Here is a 17,120-nt window from a genome sequence, read left to right as displayed (position 1 = left end):
AACGTTTTAATTTATATATTTGATTTAAAGAAAATTATTTAAACATTATGTACCATGGAATAATAAATTCATTTCACAAAAGGGTAATAAACATTCGTGATGTTGCGCATCCATTAGCCCTTTACAAATAAAAACAACTTGACACAGGTGATTTCCAAGACAATCATTACTTACAGCGCTTAATTTATTTGTACAATTTGATTAACATCCACAACCTTCAGATTGATTTACATCGGAATCTTGTTTGGCTTGAATGTGAACTTCCACCAGATCCTCGTGCATGTCTTTAGTAGTTTGTGTTTCCATTCCAGGAAGAGCGGCGGCCACTCGGCGGAACAACTGCTTGACGTTGTAGCCTGCTTTCGCACTGGTCTCAATAAACATCACTCCCATTTCATTTGCCTTCTTTTCTCCTTCTTCGGTTGAAACTTCTCGCTTGTCAGCTAAGTCTGTTTTGTTACCAACTAGCATAATTATTACATCAGTTCCTCTTTCTGCCCGGACATCTTCGATCCATTTGGGTACTTGTTTGAACGAAGCATCATTTGTGATATCATATACTACTATTGCCACTGATGAATCTCTGATGTATGAAGGGATAAGAGAGCGAAACCTTTCTTGACCAGCTGTATCCCAAAGTTGCAAGCGAACAGTTCTGTCTTCCAGGTACATAGTTTTGGACAAAAAATCTATACCAATCGTTGCTTGGTAAGTGTTGTCGAACGTGTCGTACATGAAACGTGTAATTATCGATGTTTTTCCTACACTTTGCTCGCCCAGAAACACTAGCTTGAACTTTCTCAAAGGGTTACCAAAGTCTGCCATGTTTCTTGCTGAAAACGGAGTTCGCTGATAGTAGCTGGTTTGCTTCGAAGAGGAATTAAATCATCCGAAGACCTAAAAACAAGCTCCATATAAAACTGCTCTAATTATTTAACAAATTGTTTGAAGTCAGAACTTACGGAACCATAACCGGTTAAATTACAGAAAGCCACGCTATCAAACGCAACGAAAGAACAGTAGATTCTTTCTCAATATTAAACCAAGAAGGCAATGGACGCTATCAACAAAATTTATACAATAAGATGAATAGCTAAGTTAACAATAAGATGAATAGCAAAGATAAGATTATATACAAGGCAGTACTTAATTTGTCGAACTAAAATACAGGCTGTATTGAAGTGACGAAAACTTTTGGAAGTGATCAGCAATCAGCACTGCAGTTTTTTTTCTTCAATTAAAAAACACTTTATTTGCCAATTGAAAGTATTTTCAAATGTACAAGTGTAAATCAAATTGTGATTGTATTATTGTCAAATACACTCAAAGTTTAAAGTACAAGTTTACGCATTTGATGACAGTATCACTATTTTACAAATTTTTCGTTAAAATGGGCCCTTCCGTCATGCGGCGGTCCTTGCACAGGTTGGATAGGGCCATACCAACGCTATATAAATATAAGAGATTTTTGATTTAGAAAAAGTTTTAAAAGTTTTCGCAACTATGTACATTGTCAAGATTTTTACAATAAACTAATGTAAATGACGATATAAGAATTAATGTTAATTCAAACGTTTTCGCACATTTTGTGCATCATCAGGATTAAAAATTTGTAAATAACGATAAAACATCAATTTACAAATGTTATTTAGAATAATGCACATATGGCTCTAAAACATCATGTTAAAAAAGTAGACGAGTTGACTTCTAAAATTACTATTCAGATTAAAATACTTTTAACCTCCGAAATTAATTAAACAATTTTTAATTAATTTGTCTGGAAGTTTCTGAGTCACAATTACGATTTTAACATGTATGTTTTAAATTAAAAAAACAGAAAAATTTTTCAGTGTGAACTCCTTGCTCCTGAACTCACCACGCGTGTTCAAGCCCGGTTTCTCTTTCCTGATAATATTCCCTCTAGTGTAAACAGTTTTGTTAGGTTGTTTGACCTATTTAAAATATTTCATTTCAGCTATTTCCCTCACGACTGCATTACTGAAGGTGGAGGTGAAATTGTCAAAATGTATGTATCTTAAAGGTTTTTGCACCCCCTGAGGCAGAGGATTAAACTCCTCAGAATTGCAAAATATTTTTTGGCTCTTACGAAGTTCATTGTGTCGGAGTTTGATTCGATCGATCCGTTCTTCGCTTCATTTCTCTGCAAGTTTCTGGACGGTTATTGTGGAGCTTGGTGCTGCTCCTCGAGTACACGCAAAAATTAATGGAACAAAGTTGCTGTGTTCCACATCCAGATTTTTTTGTTGGTAATTTAATGTTTTGAAATTTTCCTTATAATTGTAGGCGTCAGATATAGTTCCAGGGCAGGACTTAGCAGGGGGGTTGGAGTTTCTAACATCGAAAATAGTTCGGATGAATCAAGCTCCCCAGAGTCCTTTTGCCTTGATGTCAAATCGAGCGTCATCTTCAGCAGGGGTAGTTTTGTTGTGAAAGCTTTCACCTTCCAACGATTGAAATTTCCATTGTATCTCAACACCATGGCATTTCGCTCCATAGAGTATCTGCTCCATAGAGTATCCACCTATGGAGCAGTGTAGAGAGTTGGTTAGTGTGAACGGTTGTCCACATGGGCATGTATGTGGGGTGTCCGGTGGTTCCCATCTATATTTTTGATGTAAGCTATCTTTAAACCCTGTTTTGTTAAGGAAAAATTGTATTTTTCAAGGGTAGCACGCCAAGCCAGATCGATGCTTCTTTTTCTGATGCTAGATTGTTTGTAAGTTTTTCTTCTTATGAGCAATTGTCATAATTTCAGCCTTTTAAGAGAGTGTGATGTACTGTTTCTCACTTTTTATTTTTTAATCTATCAGAGTTTGTTCCGTTTCAGCTAATTCTGGATCACTGTTTACTAGTGGATCATATATGGCCCGTGAACAATCATATTTGCAGGATAAGTCCACGTAACTGAGGAGGTCTAATGATAGAGCAAAAATTCTGCGATCTTCATCGGTTATTCTGTTTTTAACAGTGACACTAGGAAGTAGCTGATGTCTTACTTTTTTCTCAGTTTTGTCCATTTTCTTTAAAACTTCCGATATTTTTCTGGTTGGGAAGTTTAATTTATTTTAACTCCTTTTGTGTAGCAGGAGTACGCATGTTGTGGTGATGTTGTAGCTTTTTTGGAAAGCCTTTTTGTTAGCGTAGTTGTTTTTTCAATTTCTTTTTCCATGTATTGACTGTAAAGCCATCTACCATTGTAATGGTAGGATTCTAAAGCCATGTGCCATTGTAATGTTTGTGCCTTCGAAAACCTCTATGAAGCATTCCTGGTGGTTTTCCTTTTTTCTGATTTGACACTTGGAAGGCTTGTAGCCGAAAACCTTACCACGCACATCAAGTTTTTCGAGTTCTGCAAGAATAATCTCAAGATCACCTGCAGCGCTTCCGACATCTGCGAACCATTTTTGGGCGAAATTTGGTTTTTGTAGGAGCTCGATCAGTTGGTTTATCCCTATTCCGTGAAAAGCCGTTTTGAGGGTATCACCTTGCATTGTGCCTTCGGTAGTTGTAAAAACCGTGTTGTTGACATACAAATTTGAGGGATGTTCATATGATTTGACCAGCGCATGTTGTAGTGTCGGGCAAAGGACTTCTATAATTTTAAGAGCAAGTTTTCTTTTGAGCAAGCTGAAAGAATTTCTGCATCAATAAGTAGAATGGGCTCCGTTTCGCTTTCATTAAACTCCTTCCTCAAGCTGCGGATAGCATATTCGATTCCGCTCTTCTGGCCTAAGCAGAGATGGAAATTTGTTCCGAGGTTTTTGATGTCTTTTTTTAATACAATGGGTGATTATTTTGCCAATTATTCGTCTCAGAGCCTCGTCTTTACAACCAGGCCTTACCCCCGAAATTTTTTCCAGAGGTATCAGATGACACAAGTTGTACGCTATTAGGTTTTCAGGGGGGAGAATTTTACTTTCTATCATATAGGATGGCTTTGCAATTGTTTTGCAAATCTCAAAGGAGGTCCTGTTGAAGTAAATAAGCATTTATCTCCTTTCGTCCGCATCTAGGCCTTAGGGATCGTCGCTTCTGTTTGACTTAAGGGTTGACTTTTGAACTGTCTTGGCGTTGATTTGTTCGAATATAGAGGGTAAGTATGGTCCAGTCTCTTTTCTTACTTCAGTTATTTAGATAGTGTTCGCTGCTTTGGCTTGGGTGTGCTTTCCTTTCAGGATACTATGAACTGTTTTTCCTTCAATAACTTCGTTTAGGGGAAGTACTCTTTTTCTTTTCTTGACTGAAAGGAATCTAATGGCGGCAGATATTTTGCTTGTACTCATCAATTTGTCAAAATGCTTAATTTCTTCGTTTTCTAGGCAGGTTTTATCTTTTGATGTAAAACTGGACAATAGTCCATTCAAAGATAAAGCTCGGTAAATTTTTTTTAATGAGCAAAAAGCGACAATAAGAAGTTAAGAAAGTTCTGGCACTAGAACCCAAATTTAGTACAAATTTGACGCAGCTTCAAAATCCCCTATCTGCATTTTTTTTCATCCAAAGTCAATGTAAGCATCCTCTATGATCAGCAGAACGTTTTTAAAGTCGGACCTCCGAATTTCAATTTCTAGCACTTTGTTGAGCTTTGGTCGGTTATGATTTCGCATCGTAGGTCAAAAAATTGCAACTCAACATAATCGTTCAGCAGGAAAATCGAGTTTTTATTTTTTTCTCTTTATAACAAAAAATTAAGCACGTGGCCCCATCTGAACTCAAAAATATCACTGCAGCCCCAAATTTTTGAAAACAGCAAAATCAGACTTTTTGTAACAAAAAACAAAAGGAAGTATAGATTATTCATCGCGCTTTATTGATGAACATTGTCAATCTTTCAATTTTTTATCTTAGGAAAAAAGTCCCTTATGCCTATTTGAATTCAAAACCTAGGGTTCAAGGCAGCAAAAAAAACTATTTTCGTAGAAGACTCGTTTGTTTTTGTAGCAAAATTTCGATTGACACCAAATACATGTAAGCGGTTGATTCCAATTATTGAATGCTATTTCATGTTACTCAACGTTTTTATCACTCATTTTGGTCTGAAACATTTTTATTGACTATTGTTTACTAATTGTAGAGTTCTCAAATCAATCATAAATTTTTCAAGAAAGTTTTTCAGAGGAAAAAAATTGGCTCTCGACCAAAAATTATTGTTTGCATATGGGGAAAGATAAAATTAAAAAACTCCGCTTTTCCTACTTAGGCTAACACCGAGCTTTCAGGATATAATGAAGACCTTTCAAACCGAAAATCATCTCCTGAAAACAAAAAAAATTTGTTTTCTACAAACAGATCACAATTTATAAAACTCAGTACTTCTGCTAGTTTTTCCCACTGTTTCATATGTTCTAGTTTTTCGATTTTTTTTAAATTAACTTTTCTTGGAATGTGTCAGACTTTTTTGGAGGTTGCTCAGCGTGCATGCAATCGTCTTGCGTATTGTGAAGATTATTTCGACATCAAGAGTAAACAGGAATAAAGTGCTTTTTCTCGGTATGAACATTCAGTTCCTCGCTGCTATATGTAGAAAAACTGCAATTCGAACAATTTAAAACACCACAGCGATTTCTTGATGCTTGTGAGCGAGTGAAATCTCTACCACATACAAGGCATACTACTTTTTCATTTCTACTCAACGGCGGCATCTCAATAAGTAAAGAAAAAAGTTGAAACAATTTGTCCCAAAAAACAGATGTCCCAGAAAACATCCCAAAAAGTGAAAGCAATTAAAAACAATTGTTATGTCTTAACCGATTAGTTCTAATTTAAAGGAAAATCAGAATGAAATAAATCCCTTTGATTTTGCTAAAAAATTGACTCGATCGGAACCAAGTCTTACGTATCATACAACTTTCAAAAGTTCTGATATCAACCGATCAGTTCTGAGCCCTAACTATTATGGAACTTTAATTTCAGAAAAATCAATTATAAAGAGCTTTAATTATAATGTAAATTCTAACCAGTTTGACATCAACCAAATGAGCGTTCCTTTTTTCTTTAAATGTTTTTTTAACATGTTCCTTTTTAACTAACAGAAGGAAGTGTTCACAGATATAGTTTTATCATAACTTTCAAGATTATAAAAAAGGAATGACAAACAATTAAGCACGTGGCCCCATCTGAACTCAAAAATATCACTGCAGCCCCAAATTTTTGAAAACAGCAAAATCAGACTTTTTGTAACAAAAAACAAAAGGAAGTATAGATTATTCATCGCGCTTTATTGATGAACATTGTCAATCTTTCAATTTTTTATCTTAGGAAAAAAGTCCCTTATGCCTATTTGAATTCAAAACCTAGGGTTCAAGGCAGCAAAAAAAAACTATTTTCATAGAAGACTCGTTTGTTTTTGTAGCAAAAATTCGATTGACACCAAATACATGTAAGCGGTTGATTCCAATTAATGAATGCTATTTCATGTTACTCAACGTTTTTATCACTCATTTTGGTCTGAAACATTTTTATTAACTATGGTTTACTAATTGTAGAGTTCTCAAATCAATCATAAATTTTTCAAGAAAGTTTTTCAGAAGAAAAAAATTGGCTCTCGATAAAAAATTATTGTTTGCATATGGGGAAAGATAAAATTAAAAAACTGAGTCGCTTGTCATGCTAAACTAGACTGCACGGCATTCTAACAAACGTATCAATTGCTCTTGTTTTTTTTTCGTTTGTATCATCTTGAGAATTCCTAGCACTGAGCTCGACAAAAGTCGAAAAAATGGAAGTAAAAATCAGCCAAAAAAAATGGTAATCATCAAGATTCTCGAGTCATTTAACAAATAAAGATCACAAAATTTTTTTTTAATTCTGCGGAGCCAATCGAATTATTGATTTATCATTGAACTCCTGGGAGAAATCAGTATCGTTTCTCAGCAATAGATAATATCTCACTGAATTGAATATATATTCTTATATAATTATAGTACTTTCGTTCGCTGTTCTTTCTCTTAATATGCCATGTGAAATCTTTCCTATAAAAAAAATCCAGCACTTCATTCAAATGAGCTGAACGCTGAATAATTCTAGCAGTTATTAACTCACTTTCCCATCAAAAAATACTATCCCAAATGAAACATATGAAATTATCTTTTTTTTGCTCTAAATATTTTCGTTGTATTTATAAAAAGATATGTGATACTCTCTATTGGCGCAAAATAACGCATGCATTAAACGTTTTGAAAAGGACCAGAAAAACTCCTGTACGGGGACGTTTTGATGTGGTTTGATACCTAAGTGTTCACATGGAAAAGCTCGGAGAAAGCAAAATATCAAAGAATTAAGGCTAACACGGCTTTAGCAATACAGAATTGAGAATTTTAATCAATGAAGTGTTCACACTGGTTTGATATTGATGATTTGGTGGTCATTAAAACATTTCGATTCGATCGAAAATCTTTAGAAAGCTAAATTAAGTTTTGTTTTTGTTTTCTTACCCTTGATTTGTACCGTCTTCACTGGAAGATAAATTTTTGCTCCCGGAATTTTTTATTGTTGCAAATTAACGGACACAAACAAAAACCTTTTCAAAAATTTTAAAAAGTGCAAAAAAAATCCTGGCCAGGCAAAACCCGACTAGGTTTTTGATTGAAACCTAAAAGTCAACCCGAAAAAAGCCGGGAGAAGAAAACACCAAGGAAGTAATCGTAACAAGGCTTTAGCAATCCAGAATCTCGCTTTTAATCATTTAAGTATTCAACTGGTCGATATCGATCGTTTAGGAGTCACTAAAACCTTTAGATTCGATCAAAAAATTCTTTTGAGAAAAAAAATTAAGTTTTTTGTTTTTGCTTTTTCACCCTTGATTTTACTCTCTTTACAGTGATATAGTTTCCCCCCGGAAACTTTTACTGATGCAACCAAAAAAAACACAAAACAACTTTTTAAAAAGGTACAAAAAGTCCTGGCCAGGCAAAACTTGACCAAGAATTTGATTGAAACTTAAAAATTCACCTGTAAATATCCAGCACTTTAATCAAATGAGCTGAACGCTGAATAATTCTAGCAGTTATTAAAAAAGTTTTTCGATCGAAAAAAAACGATCTCAAATGAAACATATGAAATTTTCTTTTTTTGCTCTAATGATTTTCACTGTCATTATAAAAAGATACGTGTTCCTCTCTATTGGCGCAAAACAACGCATACATGAAACGTTTTCAAAAGGACCAAAAAATTTCGGGACGGGGATGTTTTGATGTTGATTGAAACCTACGTGTTCACTTGAAAATGCAAAATATCAAGGAAGCAAGGCTAGCACGGATTTAACAATCCAAAATTGAGACTTTTAATCAATGCAGTGTTCGCACCGGTTGATATCGATGATTTGGTAGTCATTAAAACTTTTCGTTTTGATCAAAAGTCTTTAGAAAACAAAACTAAGTATTGTTTCTGCTTTTCTTACCCCTGATTTTTACTGTCTTTACTGGAAGATACATTTTTGCTCCCAGAAAATTTTTTTGGGGCAAATTAACGGACACAAAAAAAAACTTTTTCAAAAAGTTCAAAATGTGCCAAAAAAATCCTGGCCAGGCAAAACTCGGCCAGGATTTCGATTGAAAATTAAAAGTTCACCTGGAAAAAGCTCGAAGAAAACTTATTAAGAAAAAAAGGCTAACGAGGTTTTAGCAATCCAGAACCTTGCTTTTTATTCATTTAAGTTTTCACACTGATTCAGATCGATGGTTTAGGAGTCACTAAAACATTTCAATTTGATCAAAAATTCTTTTGATAACATAGCAAACTATGATTTTTTTATTTCCGCTTTTCCTACTTAGGCTAACACCGAGCTTTCAGGATATAATGATGCCCTTTCAAACCGAAAATCATCATCTCCTGAAAACAAAAAAATTTGTTTTCTACAAACAGATCACAATTTATAAAACTCAGTACTTCTGCTAGTTTTTCCCACTGTTTCATATGTTCTAGTTTTTCGATTTTTTTTTAAATTAACTTTTCTTGGAATGTGTCAGACTTTTTTGGAGGTTGCTCAGCGTGCATGCAATTGTCTTGCGTATTGTGAAAATTATTTCGACATCAAGAGTAAACAGGAATAAAGTGCTTTTTCTCGGTATGAACATTCAGTTCCTCGCTGCTATATGTAGAAAAACTGCAATTCGAACACTTTAAAACACCACAGCGATTTCTTGATGCTTGTGACCGAGTGAAATCTCTACCACATACAAGGCATACTACTCTTCCATTTCTACTCAACGGCGGCATCTCAGTAAGTAAAGAAAGAAGTTGAAACAATTTGTCCCAAAAAACAGATGTCCCAGAAAACATCCCAAGAAGTGAAAGCAATTAAAAACAATTGTTATGTCTTAACCGATTAGTTCTAATTTAAAGGAAAATCAGAATGAAATAAATCCCTTTGATGTTGCTAAAAAATTGACTCGATCGGAACCAAGTCTTACGTATCATACAGCTGTCAAAAGTTCTGATATCAACCGATCAGTTCTGAGCCCTAACTATTATGGAACTTTAATTTCAGAAAAATCAATTATATAGAGTTTTAATTATAATGTAAATTCTAACCAGTTTGACATCAACCAAATGAGCGTTCCTTTTTTCTTTAAATGTTTTTTTAACATGTTCGATTTTAACTAACAGAAGGAAGTGTTCACAGATATAGTTTTATCATAACTTTCAAGATTATAAAAAAGGGAATGACAAAAAATTAAGCACGTGGCCCCATCTGAACTCAAAAATATCACTGCAGCCCCAAATTTTTGAAAACAGCAAAATCAGACTTTTTGTAACAAAAAACAAAAGGAAGTATAGATTATTCATCGCGCTTTATTGATGAACATTGTCAATCTTTCAATTTTTTATCTTAGGAAAAAAGTCCCTTATGCCTATTTGAGTTCAAAACCTAGGGTTCAAGGCAGCAAACAAAAACTATTTTCGTAGAAGACTCGTTTGTTTTTGTAGCAAAAATTCGATTGACACCAAATACATGTAAGCGGTTGATTCCAATTAATGAATGCTATTTCATGTTACTCAACGTTTTTATCACTCATTTTGGTCTGAAACATTTTTATTGACTATGGTTTACTAATTGTAGAGTTCTCAAATCAATCATAAATTTTTCAAGAAAGTTTTTCAGAAGAAAAAAATTGGCTCTCGACAAAAAATTATTGTTTGCATATGGGGAAAGATAAAATTTAAAAAACTGAGTCGCTTGTCATGCTTAACTAGACTGCACGGCATTCTAACAAACGTATCAATTGCTCTTGTTTTTTTTTCGTTTGTATCATCTTGAGAATTCCTAGCACTGAGCTCGACAAAAGTCGAAAAAATGGAAGTAAAAATCAGCCAAAAAAAATGGTAATCATCAAGATTCTCGAGTCATTTAACACATAAAGATCACAAATTTTTTTTTTAATTCTGCGGAGCCAATCGAATTATTGATTTATCATTGAACTCCTGGGAGAAATCAGTATCGTTTCTCAGCAATAGATAATATCTCACTGAATGAATATATATTTTTATATAATTATAGTACTTTCGTTCGCTGTTCTTTCTCTTAATATGCCATGTGAAATCTTTCCTATAAAAAAAATCCAGCACTTCATTCAAATGAGCTGAACGCTGAATAATTCTAGCAGTTATTAACTCACTTTCCCATCAAAAAATACTATCCCAAATGAAACATATGAAATTATCTTTTTTTTGCTCTAAATATTTTCGTTGTATTTATAAAAAGATATGTGTTACTCTCTATTGGCGCAAAATAACGCATGCATGAAACGTTTTGAAAAGGACCAGAAAAACTCCTGTACGGGGATGTTTTGATGTGGTTTGATACCTAAGTGTTCACATGGAAAAGCTCGGAGAAAGCAAAATATCAAAGAATTAAGGCTAACACGGCTTTAGCAATACAGAATTGAGAATTTTAATCAATGAAGTGTTCGCACTGATTTGATATTGATGATTTGGTGGTCATTAAAACATTTCGATTCGATCGAAAATCTTTAGAAAGCTAAATTAAGTTTTGTTTTTGTTTTCTTACCCTTGATTTGTACCGTCTTCACTGGAAGATAAATTTTTGCTTGAATTTGATTGAAACCTAAAAGTCAACCCGAAAAAAGACGGGAGAAGAAAATACCAAAGAAGTAATCCTAACAAGGCGTTAGCAATCCAGAACATCGCTTTTAATCATTTAAGTATTCAACTGGTCGATATCGATCGTTTAGGAGTCACTAAAACCTTTAGATTCGATCAAAAAAATCTTTTGAGAAAAAAATTAAGTTTTTTGTTTTTGCTTTTTCACCCTTGATTTTACTCTCTTTACAGTGATACAGTTTCCCCCGGAAACTTTTACTGATGCACACAAAAAACAAACACAAAACAACATTTTAAAAAGGGACAAAAAAATCCTGGCCAGGCAAAACTTGACCAAGAATTTGATTGAAACTTAAAAATTCACCTGTAAATATCCAGCACTTTAATCAAATGAGCTGAACGCTGAATAATTCTAGCAGTTATTAAAAAAGTTTTTCGATCGAAAAAAGACTATCTCAAATGAAACATATGAAATTTTCTTTTTTTGCTCTAATGATTTTCACTGTCATTATAAAAAGATACGTGTTCCTCTATATTGGCGCAAAACAACGCAAAACATTTTCAAAAGGACCAAAAAATTTCTGGACGGGGATGTTTTGATGTTGATTGAAACCTACGTGTTCACTTGAAAATGCAAAATATCAAGGAAGCAAGGCTAGCACGGATTTAACAATCCAAAATTGAGACTTTTAATCAATGCAGTGTTCGCACCGGTTGATATCGATGATTTGGTAGTCATTAAAACTTTTTGTTTTGATCAAAAGTCTTTAGAAAACAAAACTAAGTACTGTTTTTGCTTTTCTTACCCCTGATTTTTACTGTCTTGATTTTTACTGTCTTACTGGAAGATACATTTTCGCTCCCAGAAAACTTTTTTGGGGCAAATTAACGGACACAAAAAAAAACTTTTTCAAAAAGTTCAAAATGTGCCAAAAAAATCCTGGCCAGGCAAAACTCGGCCAGGATTTCGATTGAAAATTAAAAGTTCAACTGGAAAAAGCTCGAAGAAAACTTATTAAGAAAAAAAGGCTAACGAGGTTTTAGCAATCCAGAACCTTGCTTTTTATTCATTTAAGTTTTCACACTGATTCAGATCGATGGTTTAGGAGTCACTAAAACATTTCAATTTGATCAAAAATTCTTTTGATAACATAGCAAACTATGATTTTTTTATTTCCGCTTTTCCTACTTAGGCTAACACCGAGCTTTCAGGATATAATGAAGACCTTTCAAACCGAAAATCATCATCTCCTGAAAACAAAAAAAATTTGTTTTCTACAAACAGATCACAATTTATAGACTTTTTTGGAGGTTGCTCAGCGTGCATGCAATCGTCTTGCGTATTGTGAAGATTATTTCGACATCAAGAGTAAACAGGAATAAAGTGCTTTTTCTCGGTATGAACATTCAGTTCCTCGCTGCTATATGTAGAAAAACTGCAATTCGAACACTTTAAAACACCACAGCGATTTCTTGATGCTTGTGAGCGAGTGAAATCTCTACCACATACAAGGCATACTACTCTTTCATTTCTACTCAACGGCGGCATCTCAATAAGTAAAGAAAGAAGTTGAAACAATTTGTCCCAAAAAACAGATGTCCCAGAAAACATCCCAAAAAGTGAAAGCAATTAAAAACAATTGTTATGTCTTAACCGATTAGTTCTAACTTAAAGGAAAATCAGAATGAAATAAATCCCTTTGATGTTGCTAAAAAATTGACTCGATCGGAACCAAGTCTTACGTATCATACAACTTCTGGAACTTTAATGAGCCCTAACTATTATGGAACTTTAATTTCAGAAAAATCAATTATATAGAGCTTTGATTATAATGTAAATTCTAACCAGTTTGACATCAACCAAATGAGCGTTCCTTTTTTCTTTAAATGTTTTTTTAACATGTTCGATTTTAACTAACAGAAGGAAGTATTCACAGATATAGTTTTATCATTACTTTCAAGATTATAAAAAAGGTTTTTTTCTAGGGAATTCAAAATCAATAATATGATTTTAATTGTCTTCAAGTTTTTATTTTATAAGAATTTCAGCTGGCTTGTTATTTTATTTTTGATTACTCAATCTGAATCCACTCTTGTAATTGAAAAAAAAAACATTGTTAAATAATCTGGCAATCTGGCAATAACTAATTTTATTCTCTGCATCTTTTCAACAATTAACTGGTGTTTCTGTACAAAAAAAAACTGATAAAATCATCTTCAACACCATCACTCTACCATCATGTTTCTTTTTTGAAGAAACTTAGTTTTGAAATATGATAAATGCCTAATTCTAACATTGACAATACTTTTTATAGAGAAATTTTTCTAGCTAAACACAACTTTATTTGAAAAATTTTTTTTGATAACCAGCAACAAAATCTTGTTTTAAAAGTGTTTTTCGAAAGAAATTTTTTGCTCAAATATTTTGTGTTAAGAATTACAACATATTAGATTATTTTTCCCCTCCTTAGCATCTGATTTGTTTTTAGAGAGCTCAAGTAACCAATCAAAATCTCAAACTATGGAAACATTATTGAAAACAAAACTGCTTGTTTCAACTGCATTTATAGGTCTTAGAACTAGTGTCGTTCTGAAAATCGAATAAACTTTAATTCGTTTTTAACTCAACACCCAATTTGTTATGTACTAACAAAGTGATATATTTCGCATAGAGCAAAGTATCAAATAGACCAAACCGAACGCGTTAGTTCAATTTGAAAGTTATTTAAAATTGATTAAATCTCCGCCCACGTGTGAGTAGCACAAAAAATAGCCCGCTTCATTTAACCCATATTAGCACAATTTGCAATTTCCGAACCTCATTTTGCATTATAATAGAAATATTGGATAAAGATTGAACAAGCGGGAATTCAAGAAAAAACCAAAATTTGGAGCACAAGTGCTTGCAAGGGAAGTGAGCTCAAGTTTTAGCAAATTAACAAATAAAATTGAACTAAATAAGGGTCGCCTGTTTTCTTGCAAGTGGCACAGTGTGTTCCGACCACATTCATGAAACTACAAAAAAAAATTCTTCAATTTACTAAGGTTTCTGAATTAGTGTTGCTTCTTGTGCGTGGTGTGATGAGAAGTTAGGCATGCTTAATCAATACCAAACACTATGCAACTGAGAATTTTCCATATAAGTAAACCTTTTCAATTAACACTTTCATTTGCGAGTTAAGTTAGAAAAAAAAAGATCTTTCGTACTAATACACTAGCTGCTACCTAGTGTAATAAAATCAATCCGTCGTTATTTTTGCTCAAAACTAGTCTAAAACTCATAAAATTCAAATCTGTTTTTCTTGACACTGGGCCATCTTTTTTAAAATTAAATTTTTTTTTCAGTGTGGTATTAAGCACGATTTAAAAAGCTTTAATATCACTTTTTACTCGCCCCATAAATACTTACCAAACTGGCTTTTTCGAGGAAAACAAAAACGAAAAATCAAAGTTACAATTGAACAAGAATTTTTTTCCATTTTCAGAGGACCGAAGACCAAGAGTGCTCGTATCAAGGTGCCGCTGAATTTCAAGGAACTGAGAAAGAAAACGAATTTTTTGGCTTTCTTGTCCAATTTAAGGAACAGATGAGAAAACGTTCTTATCTGCACGCTCAGCTAATTACTAACAGTAGTATGATTCATAAAACTTCTTTGACAAATCCAACCCAGAAGAATTATTATTCAAACACAATGAATAATTAAATTTCTCTTCAAATTTTTACAATGGAAACAATAAGTTTATGCCCAGTTTAAATTAATAAAACAAAGTCCAGGCAGTTGTCTAGGCAGTTGTGATCCTGAAAAAAGTCTACATTGTGATTTGATAGCACATGCATCATTGCAAACAAATATAGTTTTTTCTTGAAACTCTAAGACAAAGATGCAAATATCGTAAAAAGAACTTATAAGGAAAACCGACACGCTATTTTTCAGCTAAAAGCATCAGAACAAAATTTTATCGGTTCAGTCTGGGGTTGTGAGGCTTCTTGGTTATAAGATGATAGTGATGGGACGAGCTGGTCCGAAATGGAAACGAAATTCTCTTATCGACTATGCACTATTGTGGTTTTTTGAAATTTTCGACTGGTTTAAAAATAACAATTTTTCGCAGTTTAAGCTATAGTTTCGATAATAAGACTTAATTAAGAAAAAAACACAGATTAAAGTCGAGGTTAAATTGCTAGTATCAGTGCATATATGAACAATTCAGAAGTCGGAAAAATTCCTCACTACATAGTACATATTAACAGCGAAAAATAAATTTGGGGTCAAAATTTATCCTCAAATTAATTGTCTTCGAATTTTTCAAATTCTATTTGGAATGACATATCAAAAAGGTTTCTTTTTTTCTGATTTTCGATATGTGGTTTTTGAAAAAGCATCAGTTACTTAAACGAATTTTTAACACTTTTAAAAATAAAGTTTTCGAAAAATTGTTTTTTTTTGTTCGTTTAGATTTTTCTTTGGATGAACTCATTATCAAATTTAATAACTAAAGCCCATATCAAGCTTGATGAATAATCTGAATTTTTTGCAGATAAAGTTGAGTCGGTTAATTTTCATAGGGTTCAAATGCAGCTCACATGTACATTCGAAAATAAAGAAAAGGTTAAATCAATTATCTTGAAAAAAATCAAAGAAAACGAGTCGAGAAGTGAAATGAATCGAACGCTTTCTTTAACATCTCGAACCAGTTTTTCTACAATTAAAACAAAATGATAGTGCTAATTTGAATTATCCGGACAGAACGAACAAAAATTGAAATTCATATAAAAATATTATGATGCAATTTTTTTTGCAACAAAATTTTACCACAAAAAAGGGTCTGTTAGGCTTTTTTAGTTTACCAGGAAATACGTTTAAACTTCCGAATTAATCAATAGGCTAAAAATAAAAAAAATATATTACCAAAAGCCTCCTACCCAACCCAACAAATTTCCAGAATATTTTTTCCAGTCTGTAAAAGAATTTTTTTCTTTTTAGCCAAAAAAGTCATTTTTACTATATTAAACAAAATTTTTTCGCTTTTTAGCCAAAAAAATCATTTTGACTATATAAAACTAAAATCTTTCCTCAAAAATGAATTTTAAATGTTTTGCGCAAAGTTTTGAGTGTTTAACCTTCTGTACGGAACTTCTTGTGATATGATTCTCTTATTGATCAAGCTGGAAATTAACGCGCAATTCTGGATAAACAGAAAAAAGCATAAGCTAAAAAATTCTTTAAAAAATTTAGCGCTGGTTTATATAAATGCAAACAATTCAATTAAAATAAAATCAAGCAGCCTTTTATGAGGAATAAAACTTTGCAAAAAGTGAACTCGTAAAATAACACATGCATTTGCATTTGTAATGTGCGGAACTAAAAATAAAATACTCATACAGCCTTGGCCGGAAATAAGGTTTTGATTTCTTGTTTCAAATTAATTTCTGAAAAGTTTAATTGCCAACATTTCAAAAAAACGTGATCTTTATATCTCAGACTGCACCAATATAAAAAAAAATTTGTTTTGTCTTGTCATAATCTGGGCAAGCAGTGTAGCTTCAACGCTATTTTAATATAAAAAGATAGTCATGAGAGTTTAAAAAATGTCAATGAAATCAAGGAAACAAATAAACTGACCTGCTTTTTGGAGAAAAAAACGCCAGCTTTTGAACTTCTAAGTCAAAGTTATATGCCTTAACAGCTTTGACTTTAAAAAAAATCTATTACTAATAATTTGTTGATAAATTTAACTCAGTTTGAGAAAACTGGATCAATCGATTATCTTTTATTCTGCAGCCAGATCTTAAAAAAATTATACAGCCACACAATTGAAAGAGTCGATGATGAACGCAAGTAAGCAGAAAATTTTTGAATTTAAAAAAAAGATGGTGTTGGGGTCTTTGAAATCCAGAAAAATTCTGATTGATATTTTATTGATAAAACTAAACCAATTTGAGAAAACTCGTTCATTATTTTTTTTTGCTGGAAAATCTGATAATCAAATTCCTTTTGCTGGAAACAAGCAGTCCAACGTTTTGGTCACCTTTACAC

At 32.8% G+C, this 17,120-nt stretch overlaps 1 protein-coding gene across 1 annotated transcript; it reads right to left on the bottom strand.

The window, feature by feature from the left end:
* LOC134850937 (ras-related protein Rab-6A-like) lies at positions 1–932 on the bottom strand. The gene has a single exon (XM_063866758.1). The coding sequence runs from the start codon at positions 823–825 to the stop codon at positions 202–204; it is 624 nt and encodes a 207-aa protein (XP_063722828.1). The 5' UTR covers positions 826–932; the 3' UTR covers positions 1–201.
* Positions 933–17,120: the final 16,188 nt, after the last annotated feature.

The sequence above is a fragment of the Symsagittifera roscoffensis genome, chromosome 7, assembly GCF_963678635.1.
Source record: "Symsagittifera roscoffensis chromosome 7, txSymRosc1.1, whole genome shotgun sequence".
NCBI classification, from domain to species: domain Eukaryota; kingdom Metazoa; phylum Xenacoelomorpha; order Acoela; family Convolutidae; genus Symsagittifera; species Symsagittifera roscoffensis.
The sequence above is the reverse complement of the archived record's forward strand: the minus strand, read 5'-3'. Positions and strand labels throughout refer to the sequence as shown.

Bases quoted from the DNA above. Each gene is read 5' to 3' on its own strand.
- LOC134850937 (XM_063866758.1), bottom strand. From the start codon at position 825: ATGGCAGACTTTGGTAACCCTTTGAGAAAGTTCAAGCTAGTGTTTCTG.